At 44.0% G+C, this 20,179-nt stretch overlaps 1 protein-coding gene across 2 annotated transcripts in view; it reads right to left on the reverse strand.

The window, feature by feature from the left end:
• Positions 1–20,179, reverse strand: part of ipo9 (importin 9) — a 123,751-nt gene that overhangs the window by 79,759 nt on the left and 23,813 nt on the right. For both annotated transcript variants that reach the window (XM_068056910.1, XM_068056911.1), the window contains exons 2-8: positions 19,120–19,181; positions 17,792–17,878; positions 12,979–13,180; positions 12,756–12,844; positions 5,231–5,317; positions 2,018–2,137; positions 1,288–1,388 (exon numbers count right to left, since the gene is read on the reverse strand). In XM_068056910.1, the coding sequence (XP_067913011.1) occupies positions 1,288–1,388; positions 2,018–2,137; positions 5,231–5,317; positions 12,756–12,844; positions 12,979–13,180; positions 17,792–17,878; positions 19,120–19,181 (748 nt within the window). The remainder of the gene's footprint in view (positions 1–1,287; positions 1,389–2,017; positions 2,138–5,230; positions 5,318–12,755; positions 12,845–12,978; positions 13,181–17,791; positions 17,879–19,119; positions 19,182–20,179) is intronic.

A 20,179-nucleotide genomic window follows, 5' to 3' on the forward strand; every position in this document is an offset into this window, starting at 1 on the left:
ATACAACTAAGCTCACTATAGTCAAGATCCTGGGAATGCACCATTTGGAACTAGTCAGCCATTCCATTAGCAAACCAGGTGAATAGGCCACCTTCACCCAGGTTTGAGCCATGTTGAGATCTGCAACTGTCTAGGGAGATGAGGCACTGTGAACCAGAGGGAGCTGAGTGCACCTCGTAAAAAACACTGGAAAGAAAAATAGAGCAAATTAAAACCGCTCAAAACAAAAGACAGATTGATAATTAAATTTTACTTATCCCAATCTTCATTTCCTGAAGGGAGACCAAGTAGGATCCATCCTGAACTGGGGTAGGAACCTGCCAGAGGAAACTGTCCGAAAGACTGAGATCAATAGATTTTTGATCTCTCAGGGAAGCAAGGGATGTGAGGAGCAGGCAGGAAAGTGGAGCTGGGGTCAGCCATTATCATTGTGAATGGCAGGGCAGGCTCAATGGGGCCGAATGGTCTACTCCTGCTCCTATTTCTTATGTTCTAAAACTGAGGAACCAATCGCAAAGTCTGCACAAAGGTAGCTGCTCCCATTGGCCGGTGCCTCACAGTCTCAGTTCAATTATTATGCACAAGGGACCTCGAGAGGTAGCACAAGCAACAGGTTTGAAACAGGTGTGGGATCGATGTGAATGGACCAACCAACTCCCTGAATACCCGGGCCTGAATGTCCAGGATCAAAGGAGATCGACAGCCATGCACTGACAGCTGAAGCGAGCAGCAAGATAAACCATTTATACAAAAGAAATCCCACTGTAGTGTTAGCTACGGCTCCGTGGGTAGCCCTCTCACCTCTGAGTCATGAGGTTCCGGGTTCAAGTCCCACTCCTGGACATAAGCATAAAAATCCAGGCTGACACTCCAGTGCAGTACTGAGGGAGTGTTGCGCTGTCAGAGGTATCATTTTTCAGATGAGACATTAAACTGAGGCCCCATCTGCCTGCTCGGGTGGATGTAGAAAATCTTTGAGGAAGAGCAGGAGAGTTATCCCCAGTGTCCTGGCCAATATTTACCCCTCAATCAACATCACAAAAACAGATTATCTGGTCATTATCACATTGCTGCTTGTGGGAGCTTGCTGTGTGCAAATTGGCTGCCGCGCTTCCTACATTAAAACAGTGTACTTCATTGACTGTAAAGCGCTCAAGACCTCCGATGGTCATGAAAGGCTCTATATAAATTTTTTCCCCCCCCCCCAATGTTTTCTGCACCCATTACTTCCTTCCACATTGTTGAGTTGTAGATCAGGAGTTAGGTACTGTGCTGTGTAAAGGATATACAGCTGCACTCTCAGTTAGCGTACTCCACACAATGGGCAGGATCTGCTGCATGGACGAAACCATGTGCTTCGGAAAGTTCTTCACCAGCGCTGTCACTGCCTGTAAGAGGGAGAATCAGGAGTCATCGTCAGGGCCATCACAGTGTATGACAAAGAACCAGAAGGAGTCAGGGTCATCACTGTCTGTAACACACTACAGAGACAGGGAGCAGGGGTCAATACCACCTCCGTAACACAGAGAATCATAAGCAGGGTTCAGGGCCATCACTGTCTGTAACAGAGGCTGAATCAGGAGCCGAGGTCTGGGCCATCACTGTCTAACACACACACAATCAGGACCCGGGGTCAGGGCTGTCATTGTCTGTAACAAATGCTGAATCAGGAGCTGGGTTCAGAGCCGTCATTGTCTGTAACTGAGGCGGAATGAGGAGCCGGGGTCTGGGCCATCACTATCAAACACGCGCGCACGCACACACACACACAATCAGGGGCAGGGGTCAGTCTCCAAGGGACATTCAGTGAGTGGATGGCTCGCTCAGAGGAATGGGCATCTCTGGGTCTCCAGGTATCATTGCTTCCTTCAGCCCAGGGATTGTGCAGTATTACTCAGAGTATCAATCATTAAATGGCTGCACTTCCATTACTAAAACTGAAGGAGGCTATGTGGTTTCAAGGTCCCAGGCTTCCAGCTCAACTTGCATGCGTTTCCCCATCTTCCACACTGCCTACCTTCAGAACCTCCATCTTCAGCCCACTGTCAGAGCTTGGGCCATCAGGCATCTGCAGGGCTTGCACAAACGCTTCTGTGAACTGCTGTACCACAGGGAAGATCAAGGCCTTGGCTGCACCCTGACAGATGTACAGAAATAGCCTTCAGAAATGATAAAACACATCCACACGCATACATGAACAGCACACCCACACCTCCTGTACGTCCGTATACACCACATACATATACAACACACAAGCAAGCATGTATATATTCACAACACAGTAATGCATATAGTATAAGAAATAGAACAAGGGAATTAGAAGCACAAATTCAGCTTAAGGGTATGACCAAGTGGCCATCGCTGAGACCTGACTGGGGCTCAACTGAAAATTTCAAGACTGAAATTGGTAAGATTTTTGTTAGGTTAGGGTATTAAGGTTTACAGAACCAAGACAGGTAAATGGAGTTAAGATACAGATCAGCCATGATCTAACTGAATGACGGAATAGGCTCAATGGCCTGAATGACCTCCTCCTGTTCCTGCATACATGTGCATCATACAATTTAGATCACAATTACACAACACAGATATATACATAACAGACACATATGCGCATACAGTGAAGGCAGCAGCACAGGTAGATAAGGTGGTTAGGAAGGCATATGGGATACTTGCCTTTATTAGCCGAGGCATTGAATATAAGAGCAGGGGGGTTATGAAGAAGCTGTATAAAATGCTAGCTAGGCCACAGCTGGAGTACTGTGAACAGTTCTGGTCACCACACTATAGGAAGGATGTGATTGCACTGGAGAGAGTGCAGAGGAGATTCACCAGGATGTTGCCTGGGGTGGAGCATTTCAGCTATGAAGAGAGACTGGATAGGCTAGGGTTGGTTTCCTTAGAGCAGAGAAGGCTGAGAGGGGGTCTGATTGAGGTATACAAAATTATGAGAGGCATAGATAGGAAGAAACTTTTTCCCTTAGCGGAGGTGTCAATAACTAGGGGGCATAGATTTAAGGCAAGGGGCAGGAGGGTTAGAAGGGATTTGAGGAAATCTTTTTTCACCCAGAGGGTGATTGGAATCTGGAACACACTGCCTGAAGGGGTGGTAGAGACAGGAACCCTCACAACATTTAAGTAGTATTTAGATGAGCACTTAAAACACTGTAGCATACAAGGCTACGGGCCAAGTGCTGGAAAATGGGATTAGACTAGATAGGTGCTCGATGGCCAGCACAGACACGATGGACCAAAGGGCCTGTTTCTGTGCTGTATAACTATGACTCTATGCACACACGTCACACGTACACGTATATAATTTATAAACATATATACTTACATGTATTGCAAGCACATGATCACACCCACAATTACATTACATACTTACACAAACATGTGTATACTGCACAATAATATCACTTTTGTATGTTATATATGCAATATATGGCACAAGTTTACATTTATCACACATGTATATCTATCACATACACAGATGCATCCCATGCACAGGCGTAATATCTATATCATTCACACACTAACCTATCCCACATAGTAAAACATGTAGGCAATGAGTGGCACCAACCAGCAGTAATACACACACACAAATGCAGGTACACATATATCAGGCTAGATTTTGCAGTCAGCAGCGAAGCAACGACGTTTGGCACTGATCTCATAGAAAAGATCTAGACATCTCTTTAGCATGATTCCTCCTTTTCCTGATGTCAGTTTGAATCTGGCGCCAAGTCAAGGGGTTCTCCAGGCGTCTAGCACCAGCTATGTCATCAAACATGATAAGCAGCCACTCACGTTGAAATACTCTCAACGAGAGCAATCCAAGAAGTAAAAAGCACTCAATTCAATCTCTTCACTTTCATTTCAAATTTTACAGATAGCACAGTAAGTGATTGGGACATACACATGGACTAAGATAAAATATCAAACTTTAAAACATTTTTAAAAATATGTGGTCATAATGGAGAAATTTAACGTTCAACAAATATAAAATTACTCTTTCAGGGTCAAAGAGGCTGTTTAGCAGTATTTATGAACTTAAAAACCCAGCTGCACCTCATTCAACAAGATGCAACTTTTAGCAAAGGTTTTCACAGCGATACTCAGAATATAACAGTGGCAGCTCTCATCAGTTCAATGACTTCTAATTGATTCTAGTCTGGGGGGACTTCAACAGCACACCAGAGAATCACTGGCAGCAAATTAAGACGAGAAGGTACCATAGTGGTAATGTCACTGAAGTAGTAAACCAGAGGCCAAAACTAATGCCCTGGGGACATGGTTTCAAATCCCACCTTGGTGAAATTTAAATTTAAGTCATTAATAATCTGGAAATAAAGGCGAGCTGCAGTAATAGTGCCATGAAACTACCAATGATTGTTGTATTGGTTCACTAATTCCTTTCGGGAAGGAAATCTGCCATCCTTACCTGGTCTGGCCTATATGTGATTCCAGACCCACAGCAATATGGTTGACTCTTAACTTTCCTCTGAAATGGCCTAGCAAGTCACTCAGTTGTCAAGGGCAATTAGGGATGGGCAACAAATGCTGGCCTTCCCAGCGAAGCCCACATCCCATGAAAGAATTTTTTTTTTTTAAATCGGGATTTCTGTGTTTTACTGCATATGGGCAGACTTCAGAAGTTATATACATACATTATTACACACATTTATCACAAATGGGACCTTTATCTCACATGCAGTGGTACATGTATAGCACCAACCAGCTGTAATATATGTACATCAATACATAATATATGCATATATATATATATATAAAAATAAAATACCCATTCAGGCACATATATATATCACACATGTACATAAAGCACATTCAGGGCACAATACACTGCGACATATACTTGTCACTGCAGCAATACGTTGACCTCTATTAACAGTGTCGCAGATATTCACCCCACTTTCCCCTCCATGTCCACCTTCTCCATTCCCCAGTGAATATGTGCAACAAAGTACAAGAATTTAATTCAATCTGTACTTCACAAAGGAACTGAATCAATCCTGATCAAGAGAAGGGATTGAGGAGTCTACAAATTGAATGGGTCTGATTGACTCGCATGGTGATTTGGAGGATGATCGAATTCCTGAGGAGATGGTGGGGTGAAGAATTCATGATTTAGGTAGTAAGGTTTGTTGTTTGAAAGGAGTTGGGCCCGTGAGCCAAATGAGTTTTACTCCACTTTAAGCCCTTCACTTACCTTCTCAACTTCTTCAATGGCACAGATAAGGTTGGCACATGTGGTGAAGATCTCAACTGCACGTGCTCTAGTCCGAATACTGTACACCTATAGAAACAAACTGCAATCAACACTTCCAGCTTCTAACCTTATCTGAATTCACATTGATTTATTAGTCATTACAGAATAATTTTTGGATGTGCTTCGGTAGAAAAAGAGTGCCTGCTTCTGAGTGTAAAAATGCACATTGCTGTACAGGCAATACAATTCCTTTTCATTAATCATTCCTCTCACTTTATTTTTAACAAGTCATACATGTTTGGTAACTATATTTTCTCCTTGGCTGTTTGTTACCTTGTTCCTTACCTTAGTCTGACTTTCATTCTCAACCGGTTCCAGCAGAGCTATTCAGCTCCAGACCTCATTGCAGCCATCATCCAAACATGGATCAAAGAGTTGAATTCAAGAGGTAATGTGAGCGTGATGGCCCTTGGCATCAAGGTAGCATTTGACTGAGGCATCAAGGAGCCCTAGCAAAACTGAAATCAGTTGGAATCGGTGGAAAACTCCCCGTTGGTTGGAGTCATACCTAGCACAAAGGAAGATGGTTGTGGTTGTTGGAGGCCAATCATCTTGGCCCCTAGACATCACTGCAGGAGTTCCTCAGGGTAGCATCCTAGGCCCAACCATCTTCAGCTGCTTCATCAATGACCTTCCCTCCAACATAAGGTCATAAGTGGGGCATTTGCAGTGTTCAGCACCATATGCGTCTCCTCAGATACTGAAGCAGTCCATTCCTGCATACAGCAAGGCCTGGACAACATTCAGACTTGGGCTGTTACATGGCAAGTAACATTCACAACCTGCAAGTGCCAATCAATGACCATCTCCAACAAGAGAGAATCTAACCATCTCCCAGCAATGTTCAATGGCATTACCATCGCTGAATCCCCACCAACATCTGGGGGCAGAGGGGGTTTACCATGGGCCATAAACTTAACTGGACCAGTCATATAAATACTGTGGCTACAAGAGCCTGTCAGAGGCTGGGAATTCTGTAGCAAGAAACTAACCTCCTGACTCCTCAAAACCTGTCCACCATCGACAAGGCACAAGTCAGGACTGTGATGGAATACACGCCACTCGCCTGGATGAGTGCAGCTCCAACAACACTCAAGATGCTCGACAACCTGCAGGACAAACTAACCCGCTTAATCGACACCCCATCCACCAACTTAAACATTTACTCCCTCCACTACCAGCGCCTGGTGGCAGCAGTGTGTACAATCTACAAGATGCACTGCAAGACCTTAGATAAAAGGAGCAAGATGTAGAATCAGTTTGGGTGGAGCTAAGAAATAGCAAGGGACAGCAAACATTGATGGGAGATGTTTACACGCCACCAAACTGTAGTGGTAATGTTGAACATGGGATAAATCAGGAAATTAGAGGTGCATGTAGCATGGGCAATACAGTAATGTTGGGTGACATTAATTCACATAGACACTGGGTAAACCTAAATAGCACTAATGCTGTGGAGGATGAATTCCCAGAGCGTGTACAGGATGGGTTTCTGGAGCAGTATGTTGAGGAACCAACTAGGGATCGGGCTATTTTAGATTTAGTATTATGTGATGAGAAAGGGCTAATTAATAACCATGCTGTAGAGGAGCCATTAGGAATTAGTGACAATATCAAAGAATTTTACATTAAATTTGAGAAAGATATAGTTCATTCTGAAACTAGGGTCTTAAATCTGAAATAAGGAAACTATGAAGGTATGAGGGCAAGTTGGCTATGGTGAATTGGGGAAATACATTAGAAGATTTGATAGTAGAATAGCAATGGCTATTATTTAAAGTATTACATGGTTTACATCAAATATACTTTCCACTAAAAGGTGAATCAACTGTGGACAGCAAAAGAAGTTGAAGATTGCATTAGATCAAAGGAAGTGGCTTATAAGGTCACCAGAAATAGTGGTAAGCCTAAGGAATGGCAGCAATTTAGAATCCAGCAAAGGAGGATTAAGAAACTGATAAAGAAAGGGAAAAGAGAGTATGAATACAAGCTGGCTAGAACCATAAAAGCAGACTGTAAAGTTTCTTTAGGTATGTGAAAAGGAAAAGATTAGCAAGGACAAGTGTGGGTCCATTACAGGCGGAGACAGGAGAGTTTGTGATGGAGAATAGGGAAATGACTGAGACTAAACAACTACTTTGTGTCTGTCTTCACAGAGGAAGATATAGAGAATATCCCAGAAATACTAGGGAACCAAGGGACTTGTAAAAACGAGGAACTGAAAGAAATTAATATCAATAAAGAGGCTGTACTCAAAAAATTAACTGGATTGAAAGCTGATAAATCCCCTGGACCAGATGAGCTATATCCCAGCGTATTCAAGGAGGTGGCTATAAAGACAGGGATGCATTGATGGATATCTTTCAAAATCCATAGATTCTGGAAGGGTTCCTGCAGACTGCAAAGTAGCAAATGTAACCCCACTATTTATAAAGGAGCAAGAGAGAAAAAGGTGAAATACAAACCGGCTAGCTTATCATCAGTAGTAGGGAAAATGTTAGAATCTATTATAAAGGATGTGATAACTGGACACATGGAAAATACTATGATTGGGCAGTGTCAACATGGATTTACGAAAGAGAAATCATGTTTGACAAACCTGTTGGAGTTTTTTGAGGATGCAACTTGTAGCACAAATAAAGGAGAACCAGTGGATGTAGTGTATTTGGATTTTCAGAAGGCTTTTGATAAGGTCCCACAAAGGAGGTTAGTGAACAAAATTAGAGCACATGGGATTGGGGTAATGTATGGCTAATGGATTGAGACTTGCGCGTTCCTGCTTCAGCAGCTGTCATCTGTGAAACTCAGCGTGATGTTTTTAAAAAGGCCTTTCTTCAGGAAGACAAAGGGAAATTTCCCATTTCCACTCATGGAGCACTGGCAAAGATGAGGAATGGCCGAGGGCCGGATGGAAACCTTTGACAGGCCGGATCCTGGCCCACGTGCCATTTGTTGGACAACCCTGATCTACATAAATGATTTAGATGTTGGGAACCAATGTAATATTTCCAAATTAGCTGATGACACAAAACTAGGTGGGAATGAAAGTTGTGAGGAGGATGCAAGGAGGCTAGTTGAATGGACAAGAACATGGCAGATGGAATATAATGTGCAAAAGTGTGAAGTGATCCACTCTGGTTAAAAAAAAACAGAAAGGCAGAGTATTTCTTAAATGGTGAGAAGTTGGGAAGTGTTGATGTCTAAAGGGACCAGGGTGTGCTTGCTCATGAGTCACGAAAAGCCAATATGCAGGTGCAGCAAGTAATTAGGAAGGCAAATGGTATGTTGGCCTTAATTGCAAGGGGTTTTGTGTACAGGAGCAAAGATACATTGTTGCAATTGCATACAGCCTTCGTGAGACCACATCTGGAGTACTGTGCACAGTTTTGGTCTCCTGATCGAAGGAAGGACAGACTTTCCATAGAAGTAGTGCAACGAAGGTTCACCAGACTACCTTTGGGATGGCAGGATTGTCTTATGAGGAGAGATTGAGGAAACTGGGCCTGCATTCTCCAGAGTTTTGAAGAATGAGGGGCGATCTCATTGAAACTTACAAAATTCTTACAGGGCGTGACAAGGATGTTTCCCCTGGCTGGTGAGTCTAGAACCAGAAGACAGACTCAGAATAAGGGATAGGCCATTTAAGACTGAGATGATTTGGACATTGTTACTCAGAGGGTTGAGAGTCTTTGGAATTCTCTACCCCAGAGGGTTGTTGAAGCTCAATTATTGAGCATGTTTAAGAAAGAAATTGATATTCTGGTTACTAATGACATTAAGGGATATGGGCTGGTGGGGAAAAATGGCGTAAAGGTAGATGATCAGTCATGATCTGTTTGAATGGTGGAACAGACTCGACAACAGAATGGCCTACTCCTGCTCCTATTTCCTATGTTCCCAACCCGCCAAGCTTCCTTCAATAGTACCTTCCAAACCCACGACCTCCACCACCTAAAAGGACAAGGGCAGCAGACGCATGAGAACACCACCAAGTTCCTCTCCATGACACACACGAACCTGACTTCGAACTGGATTGCCGTTCCTTCACTGTCTTTGGGTCAAAATCCTGGAACTCCCTGCACTGTGGACTGCAGTGGTTCAAGGCAGCGGCTCATCACTACCTTCTCAAGGGCAATTAGAGATGGGCAATAAATGCTGGCCTTGCCAGCGACACTCACATCCCATGAACGATTTTAAAAAATCTCCCATTTCTTTCATCTTCAGATTTACGTTATTTTCAACAAGTGACCCCAGCCCCCCCAAATTTTACTAGTTTTAAAGTGCTACCACAGCCCCGTCTTTCCTTGCCGCTAGGACGCTGGTCCTATTCTGGTTCAGGTGCAGCCGATCCCAGCGGTAGAGCTTCTTGATGTCCCAGCATCCCATGAAATGGAGGCCCTCCTTCCCACACTCGTCTTTCAGCCTCGCATTCACTTCTTGATCTATCTAATCAGCACATGGCTTGGGAAATAATCCCGAGATTACAACCCACAAGGTACTTTTTTTAAAATTTAGTTCCTGACTTCTGAAGACCTTTTCTTCCCTATGTCATTGGTCCCAGCATGGACCACGACAGCTCGATTTTCCCCCTCCCTTTCCAAGTTCCTCTCCAGTTGCTCCGAGATATCCTTTACCTTCGCACCAGGTCAGTAATACACCCTTCTGGATTCTTGGTCATGACTGCAGAGGACTCTATCCATCCCTCTAATTATCAAATCCCCTGTGATTACAACCTTTTGCTTCTGCTACTTCCCCCCCTTGGACTGTCTCCTGCTTCCCCGGTGCCTTGGTTCACATTCTGCTCATCCTTCCTGCAGCCTTCATCCTTATTCCCACAGTTAGCTAGTATATTGTACCTGTTGGAGAGGAGCAGTGCCTGCAGGACCATCTCCTCTTACACTGCTGACTAACTAGTCATACCTCCCTTCCTGCACCGATGCTTTTCTCTGGTGTGACTGTATTCTGTTTAGAAATTCCTACCTCTTTGTATGTGTTGCAGTGAAACAATCTCACACTCCAGCTCAAAGATTCTGAGTTGGAGTGCCTCAATGCAGAAACATTTCCTACAAATGTGGTAATCCAGGACAGTCTCACTAACCACAAACTCCCAGCATTGAGCACAGTATCGGGACAGGAGATGGGGCGCAAGCAGGACCCAGGAAGCAAAGGACGTCTCCGGAGTTGCAGCCCGAGGTCCATGTGTTCTGTATGTATATGTATAGAAGCTGCGTTCACCGATAGTCCACAATTTGCTCAATATGTTTACACCGTATTTCTGATTTACACTTGATGCCCTTTATCATGCAGAATCAGTGTCATTACAGCACAGGAAGCGGCCATTCACCTCGAGTCCATGCCAGCTTTCTGTAGAGCAATCCAGTCAGTCCCATTCCCCCACTCTATCCCTGTAGCCCTCCAGGTTTATTTCCCTTGGACTCGATGGGCTGAATGGCCTCCTGTGTCTCAATAACTCTGACTGTCTACCATCCTCCAATCTGAAAAACACAACTTGCTCTTTTCTTTTCTTAAGCCAATTTTTCATCCAAGCTGCCTGTCTTATTCCATGAGCCTCAATTTTGTTAACCAGCCTTTTGTGTGGTACTTTGTCAAACACTTTCAGAGAAACTGTTTCTTGTGATGGGGGAATCCAGAACAAGGGCATGATCTTAAAATTAGAGCTAAGCTGATTAGGGGTGAAATCGGGAAGCACTTCTTCACATAAAGGGTAGTGGAAATCTGGAATTCTCCCACGCAAATGTGGATGCTGGGGGGTGCTGTCAGTTGGAGCTTTCAAGACTGAGACAAACAGATTTTTACTGGGTAAGGGTATCGAGGGATAAAGACTAAAGGTGGTAAATGGGCTTGTGGTACAGATCAGTCATGATCTAATTGTAGGGCAGAATAGGCTTGAGCGGCCCAGCGGCATTAAGTTATACGCTATGAATACTGCAGGAATTCATTGATCAGACACAAATGAAAAACAGGGATCATGGTTCAGGTACAGTTCACCATTCTTACCAGGAATATTTACCTCAAGAGTTGGAGATCTGCAAAGTGGAGGTGTCAATTACCAGGGGGCACAGATATAAGGTGACTGGTAGAAGGATTAGAGGGGACACGAGGAGTAAATCTTTCACCCAGAGGGTGGTGGGTGTCTGGAATTCACTGCCAGGAATGGTGGTGGAGGCAGAAACCCTCAACTCATTTAAAAGATCCCTGGACCTGCACCTGAAGTGCACTAACCTGCAAGGCTACGGACCAGGTGCTGGAAGGTGGAATTAGAATGGGCGGCTAGTTTTTTCAGCCGGTGCAGAGACGATAGGCTGAATGGCCTCTTTCTGAGCTGTAACTTTTCTATGGTTTTATGGTTCACTGCTGCCTGGAGAAGCGGAGCAGGTGCCCTCTGCTAGAGGAGGACTCTGCTATTTAGATCTGAGGGATGCACCACTGCATTTTGTCTACCTGTTTCATGTCTAATCACAGAATTCTAATAACTGCACAAAACTGCAGATCAGTCTGGAGAGGTACAGCCTCCAACATGGCCACAGCATGGGAGTCCCTGCTACAAAATCTGGGGGTTGGCAGTGGTGGGAAACTGCTCACTGCCATAGCTGAACTTGCCAGCCTGCAAACTAAATGCCCTCTGATTTTCAGCTACCCAAGTAACAATGTTGATTTCTCTCTGGTTTGGCCAGTTCTGGTCACTCTCTCCCCACAAACATTAAAGTTCAGAAAGTCTTAAATGCCACAGGTGCTATCAATGCTCAGATTCCACAGCAGAATTAAGTGCCTAGGGATATTTTACCACATTCAAGGAGTTATATAAATTTAAGTTATCATTATTAAATTTTACTTTAATATATAAAATTCAGAAACACAACAGTTTTGAAGGATGTGGAGGCTGGAGAGGGTACAGAGGAGGTTTACCAGGATGTTGCCTGGTCTGGAGGGTATTAGCTATGAGGAGAGGTTGGATAAACTCGGATTGTTTTCACTGGAACGACGGAGGTGGAGGGGCGACCTGATAGAGGTTTACAAAGTTATGAGCGGCATGGACAGAGTGGATAGTCTGAAGCTTTTTCCCGGGGTGGAAGAGTCCATTACTAGGGGTTTAAGGTGCGAGGGGCAAAGTTTAGAGGGGATGTACGAGGCAAGTTCATTACACAGAGGGTGGTGAGTGCCTGGAACTTGCTGCCGGGGGAAGTGGTGGAAGCAGGTACGATAGCGACGTTTAAGAGGCATCTTGACAAATACATAAATAGGATGGGAATAGAGTGATACAGACCCCGGAAATGCAGAAGGTTTTCATTTAGACAGGCATCATGATCGGCGCAGGCTTGGAGGGCCGAATGGCCTGTTCCTGTGCTGTACTGTTCTTTGTTCTTTGGATAAAGTAGTCATTGACTTGGAGGATTTAACAGCCCCCAGGGATCTTAAAGAACAACCACGGCCTCAGGTCACTCACCTCAGCCATTGTAAAAATCTTGTACATTTCTGGCAAAATCACAGGAGCCACCAGTGGCATCTGGGTGTCTGTTACTTCTCGGGTGAACTCTGCAGAGGAAACAAAAAGAGTAGTCAGGAATCGAGAACAGTGCTCACTTCTTATTCATGTTCGAAGGATTCTGAACTATGGCAGCTTGTTTAAAACAGTGAGAGGATTCTGACGAGACTTCCGTTAATCATACCTGTGAGTACACGCATGGCCCCGTGCACTGCATTCACATCGCCGCTGATCAACATCTCCATCAATAGTCTGAAGAGCTCTGGCCATGCCTCAGGCCAGTCCCAATGAGCTATTGCCGATATAGCATAAGCTACACTCGATCGCACTTTACTGATTGACTCTCGCAAACCGTTTGGTAAAAGCTCTCTGATGGCCGCCTTTGCCTGTAACAGAGGTCGAAATAAATGGTCGGATAGATGTAATCCTCAGCTAGCTTTTATCATTCAGTCCCAGGTTGTGGGGAATGTTACAAAGGCCACATTTATACCCCATCCCCCAGCTGCCCCAAAACAATGATGGGCCACTTCACAGGGCACATAGAGTAGAACCACAGTCTCAAGTAGATCAGCCCAGAACGGGAGGAGCAAAATCCTTCCCTGCTGGATAGAGGGGAACCAGGTGAGTTTTCATGACAACCCAGCAGCTGTTACCACTTGACAGGATGGGATCTGAACTCATGTTCTGGTTTGCTTGTCCAGTGCCAGGCCTCTGCACAACCGTAGACACATACTTCTCAATAGCTGGATCAGAGCTCAAAATTTCAAAACCTGCACTACTTTCAAACACAAGCATATCCTCTAATTAGCAAAATGTCTGGTTTCGCCTGAGACAGCTGTCAGGGAGGGCGGTTTGATTTGGCAGCAAGGGAAGGTCCGTGGCGAGGCCAAAGACAACGGCTTCATTTTACCCAACCGGCAGCTGAACAAACCTTTAATTCTTCCAGCACAAGGCAATCAAGAGAAGTGGTGAAGAGGAGGAATTGGGTGTTATCCGCAAACAAGTGAACACAGACAATAGTTTCTTCAGTCTCGCCACATAACTAAGCCCCTCAGCCCTGGTACCATTCCAGTAAATTTCCTCTGCACCCTTTCTAAGGCCTCAACATCCTTCCTTGTGTGGAACATAATTCTCTGGCTGGGGCCTAACTAATGTCTTATAAAGTTTTAGCATAACTTCCTTGCTTTTATACGCTGTCTTTATTGATAAATTAATAGTCAAAGTCCACATATGCCTTTTTAAACAGTGTTCTCAACTTGTCCTGCTGCCTTAAAAGATTTATGTATGTAAACCCCCAGGTCTCTCTGTTCCTCTACCCTCTTTAAAATTATATCATTTAGTTTATATTGCCTCCCCTCATTCTCCTACCAAAATGTATCACTTAACACTTCACTGCATTAAAGTTCATCTGCCATATGTCTACCCATTTCACCAGTCTGTCACTACTCTCTTACAGTTCCAAGTTTTGTGTCATCTACAAACATTGAAATTATGCCTTATACACCAAAGTCCATATCATTAATATATATCAAAAAGAGCACTGGTCCCAATACTGACCCCCGGGGAACACCACTGGATACTTCCTTCAGTTTGAAAAGCAACCATGAATCAGTACTCTCTGCTTCTCTCCCTTAGCCAATTTCACATTCATACAGCCACTATCCCTCTAATCCCATGAATTTTAACTTTGCTCACAAATCTATCACGTGGCACATTAGCAAATGTCTTCTGAAAGTCCATTTACACATCAACTGCACTACTCTCATTCATACTCTCCCTTAACTCAGTCAAGTTAGATAACCACAACTTACCTTTAATCAGCACCAGTATGTACTGACTTTCATTTATTAGCCCATATTTTTCCACGTGCCATTAATTTTGCCATGGATTGTCACCACCACTGTTAGTCTGACCAGCCTATAATTGTCCAGTTAATTCCTCATCCCTTTCTTGAACAGGGGTGTAACATTTACAATCCTGCATATGAATGTATGTCGCTTCCACGTTACGAGCGAAATCCTGAGTGCGCTAATAGCTACACTAACAACCAATTTAAGATAATCAGTCGAGCTCGTAACATGGCTCACTTACACCTGCTAGAAGCAAAATACATTCATATGCAGGGATCCGTTCCCTGCAAACAAAAGGAATAAGTTCAAGCCTTGCACCTTTTTTGAATTACCTGGAAGCTTGGGGAGCTTATAGTTCCCCATTGCTTTCTCCCTGGCAACGCCGTGGCCAATCGACTTGCCAACCAAACAGCAGCTTTTACTCCTGTAGTATAAATTGTTGTGACCGTTTGAAATTTGACACTCTTATATTTGTCCTGATGAGTGCAAAATGAAAAGATTCATCAACATGTCTCTCTTTTCAGCAATATTCAAGTTCCATCCTTCCAAGCGACTGTTTGAATATTTTTGTGCCCTGAATGAACTCTGCATCACCAACACCTTCTTCCAGGGCAGACATCACCACAAGGTATCATGGCATCACCCAAGATCTCATCATTGACACCAACTAGACCTAGTCATCACGAGGAGGCACGGTCTGCCCAGTATTCTTCACACCTGCACCAACCACAGCGCAGTCTGCAACACCGACCACTATCAGCAGAAGAGTGAGGATGCACCCCCCCGAAAGTTGCACATATCCAAACACGACGGCCTGCCACACATCAACATCCCTTGTATAAGCAGTGATGCCAAATACCAGCACTTCGCACTGTCACTAAAACGCTTGCTCCCACCAAAACCTTAACGGAAAGCAGTAATGCCAGCATTGATGAAGCTTGGAAGTCATTGAGCTCAATCATCTATGAAGCAGCAGAAACATCACTTGGGAAAGGTGAACCTGCAACAAGAGCTGGTTTGAGACCTACTCAGCTGAGATGATATGTGTCATTGATGCAAAAAACAAAGCCGACATGATGCACAACATAAACTCAACAGCTAAGACACTGAATGACCCGAAAGTAGTCAAGACCACCGTGCAAAGGAAAGGGAGATATTGCGCAAACAAACACTGGATCAGCTTATGTCAAGAAATCCAAACTGCACGTGCCAAAGGAAATCTACGAGTTATGTATGAAGGCATCAAGAGGACATTTGGCCCTGCCATCACCAAAGTTGCTCCCCTGAAGTCGGCAGATGGTGAAATACTCACAGACAGATGTCCCGCTGGGCTGAAAACTACTGCAAGCTGTACTACTGAGAGTCGGATATCTCCTAGTCTGCGTTTGATGCTCTCCCGCTATTTCCTGTCAAGGATGGGTTAGACAAAGAACCCTCATCACTGGTGCTTGAGAATGCCATAGATCGCCGAGTGAACAGAAGCGCACCAGGTAAGGACAGATTCCCAGCCGAACTGCTCAAGCACGGAAAGTCCCTATTGCCCCACCTTTATAACCTTCTCCTTCTCTGCTGGAAAGTAGGCTCTGTTCCACAGGAGATGTGCGATGCCAAAATCATCAATTATACAGAAATAAAGGCAACCGAGGAGACTGCAACAACCAAAGGGGCATCTCACTCCTTAGCGTCACGGGGAAGGCCTTTGCTAGGGTCATACTTAAAAGACTCCATTTACTTGCAGACCAAGTGTACCCGGAAGCACAGTGCAGTTTCCATGCCGGCAGATATACCGTGGATATGAATTTCTCCATATGCCAGCTACAAGAGAAGTGTAAGGAACAACATATATCCCTTTACCTTACTTTTGTAGATCTCACTAAGGCATTCGACACCGTCAGCAGAGCAGGGCTCTACAAGATTTTGGGAAAAATTGGCTGTTCACTGAAGCTCCTCAGCCTCATGCGCTCCTTCCATGATAACATGCACGGCACTGTACAGTTTGATGGCTCCACTTCTGACAGTTTCGGAGTGGAGAATGGAGTAACCACAAGGATTGTGTCCTAGCCCCCACTCTGTTTGGCAGCATCTTCTCCATGCTCCTGACCTTCGCCTTCCTTGCAGATATGGAAGAAGTCTACTTGCACTCTAGGTCAGATGGTAAGCTCTACAATCTATCAAGGCTAAAATCAAAGACAGAAACACATCACGTCCTGATCAGAGAACTCCTCTATGCTGATGATGCTGCGCTAGTCACTCACACGGAAACTCAACTACAAAGACTCATGGACTGTCTCTCCCGTGCCTGTGACTTGTTCTCCTTGACTATAAGCATCAAGAAAACCGCGGTCATGGGAAAAGGGGATCATCTCCACCCTGATCACACTAAACAACACCCCACTGGAAGTGGTTAGTAAATTCTGCTACCTTGGGTCCACAGTGACAGACAATCTGTCCCTTGATGCAGAGCTCGATACACACATAGGGAAAGCAGCTACCACCATGCGAAATACGCATGGAATAACACCAAGCTGACCCTTAGGACCAAGATCATGATTTATAAGGCCTTTGTTCTCAGCTCCTTACTGTATTGCTGTGAAACCTGGGTGACTTACAGCTACCAGGAAAAGAAGCTCAATCATTTCGATCTTCGCTGTCCGCGGTGTATCATGGGTATATCCTAGCAGGATAACATGTGGCACTTGTGGCAGAACCTATCTCTCGAGGATTGGTCTTCACAGCCATCAGCAAAGGTGCACCGAGAGAAGACACCCCACCTAAATGGATTGTTTGCTGCATGTCCATCATCTTTCATAGATGGAAGGATGCCAACCAACCAATCCTCCCCATTTTGAGCCAGACATTTTTTTAAAAAACATTTTTAAGCAACTTGTGCCTGCAGCTCACCAACCATACTACGTGCATTTACACACATGCATCAAACCCATCTTAGAGTGCTTCGCATTTGCTCCCTCTCTGATCCCTCGCATTTCTGAACTATTCAACTATTTTTTATTTTGGTGCTACTTGTCTCTCCCAGTCCTCTATACAATCACTTCTCCTTTCTAATGTTTTGTCCTAGTGCCCAGCCGCCTGCCAAAAACCATATGCATCAACAGGCTAGTATAAGACACATTCTCGTGGCACTCTTACCCTCTCAGTAGTCTCTGGTGGGTGGAATTTCTCAGACTGATTACACCAATGATTCTCCACGTACTGTTTGAGAATTACAGATGCCAGCTGTGGAGAAGGAGTGTCTGGTTAAATGCTTTAGATCATATATATTAATAAACACAGCATCGCTCGAACTTCTCTGAACTTCTTTTATCTGAACTCGATATGCTGTTGGGTTCAGTGTCACTGGTCTCTCCTGTAAGTAGACCCCATGTCTTTTGTGATCAGGAGTTTACCTTTACTGCCCAATGCTTAATAGCATGATAGCAAGATCTAGGGTCACAATAATGAACCCCACACTGCATGCACTGGACATTAATCACATGTCCTCATGTCTTTTCTACCACATCTTAGAAGATGGACTGATCAACACTCCATTGAGGGAAAGCCAAATGTAAACTAACAAACTAGTTTAGTTCACATGGAACACACAAACAGAATACAGTTTGCTCTGAAATTCGTTCTATATTATCATCACACCAAAAAAGCAAACTATGTCACACTATACCTTAGAAGGCAAAATTCATTTTCCAACCTGACAAATCTCAAACTAGTCAGCTCTAACCTTAGGGGAGCAAGAGAAAGAGAGAGATCTGTTTGCTTCACTCTGCCTTTCTGTCTCAGCCGGCTAGGAAACCAAGGACTTGACCCCTGACCTTCACCCAGCTTTCTGTGCCAGTGATCAGTTGTCAATCAAAGCCACCAATGCCGTCCTAGTATGGGTCACCTGGCAGGTGAAATGAATGGGACTCTTCCAACACTTGATGTGAAGATATTACTGGAATTTGAACCCTGCTGTATCACACTGGCAGTGCAGAAAACACATATTTCTGATTGCTGCTTTGCCTGCTTCCAGCTGCTGGATTGAATGAACTTTCTTACATAGCTTGTGCATTGTGTGGATCCAGCCCTGTACATGCTGAGTTCAGCTTAATACAGTGATACGTACACACTACGGACACCTTAGGGACAGGCATCAGCAACAGGCATCAGGTCTCATTTTCAAAATGATCATTGTATGTACTTTAAAAATGCTCAGTACATTGGAGAGTTCTCTGATAAACATCCATAGCGGGGAAACCTCTCAATCCCAGGAAAGAGCCATGTAAGCATTCAATGCGAGAGATAGAGCAGTTTCTCTGCCGCTATGGACGTTGGGTAAAGAACTCTCCATTCCACAAAAGCCACTGCTTTCACAAAACCCACTGTCACCTGTTAATGTGCTCATCCCGTATTTTAAGTTGTAAAAGGACTTGGTGCACCAAAACCTGTTAAAGACCAATACTGCCATGACATCCTGCACATACCTGCCGAATAGCCAGAACACCCTGGGGATCCACCGTCAGCTCAGCCAGGTGAACACCAAACTCTGAAACAGAACATACAATCCATTGAGAAATGTAGACTCCAGGGAAAAAGAAATTCATCTGTGGCTAATTAGAAGTTAAGGATTGTGTGAGGTTAAAAGAGCCTGATACTATTGCCAATATTAGTAATTCTGACGATTGGCAGAGTTATAGATCCCACCAAAGGATGACAAAAAATTGATTAATAGAATATGAAAGTAAACTAGCTGGAAGTATAAAAACAGATTCTACCAGTTTCTACAAGTATGTAAAATGGAAGAGATTACAAAAATTAATGTGGGTCCTTTAGTGGCTGAGACAGCAGAAATCATAATGGGGAATAAGGAAACGGATGTGAAGGTAAACAAAGATTTTGTGTCTGCCTTCACAGTGAAAGACACTAAAAAAAAAAGTGGCATCTAATGTGTGAGCAACTTAATGTAATTAATATTTTTTTTTTAAAGTACTGGAGAAAATAATGGGAGTGAAAGTCAACAAATCTCCTAGATCTGGCAAGCTACATCCTAGCATTGTAAAGAGGTGGATGCAGTGGCTATTTATGATCTTCCAGAATTCCCTAGATCCCAGAACAGTCACAGTAGATTGGAAGGTAGAAAATGTAAAACTGCTATTGAAGAAAAGAGGGAGAGAAAACAGGGAAATACAGGCCAGTTAACCTGATAATAGTCAATGGGAAATACTGGAATCTATTAAGGCAATGGTAACAGAGCACTTAGAAAATCAACATAGTTTTATGAAAGCGAAACTATGTTTGAGAAACCTATTCAATATTTTTGAGGATGTAATTAGCAAGGTAGATAAAGGGGAACGAGTGGATGTAGTATATCTGGATTTTCAAACAGCATTCGATAAGATAACGCACAAAATCTGCTGTCCTTACCTGGTCTGGCCTACATGTGACTCCAGACCCACAGCAACGTGGTTGACTCTTAACTGCCCTCTGAAATGGCCTAGCAAGTCACTCAGTTGTATTAAACCAATACAAAGTCTAAGAAAATGA

This window comes from Heterodontus francisci, chromosome 25, assembly GCF_036365525.1.
Source record: "Heterodontus francisci isolate sHetFra1 chromosome 25, sHetFra1.hap1, whole genome shotgun sequence".
NCBI classification, from domain to species: Eukaryota; Metazoa; Chordata; class Chondrichthyes; order Heterodontiformes; family Heterodontidae; genus Heterodontus; species Heterodontus francisci.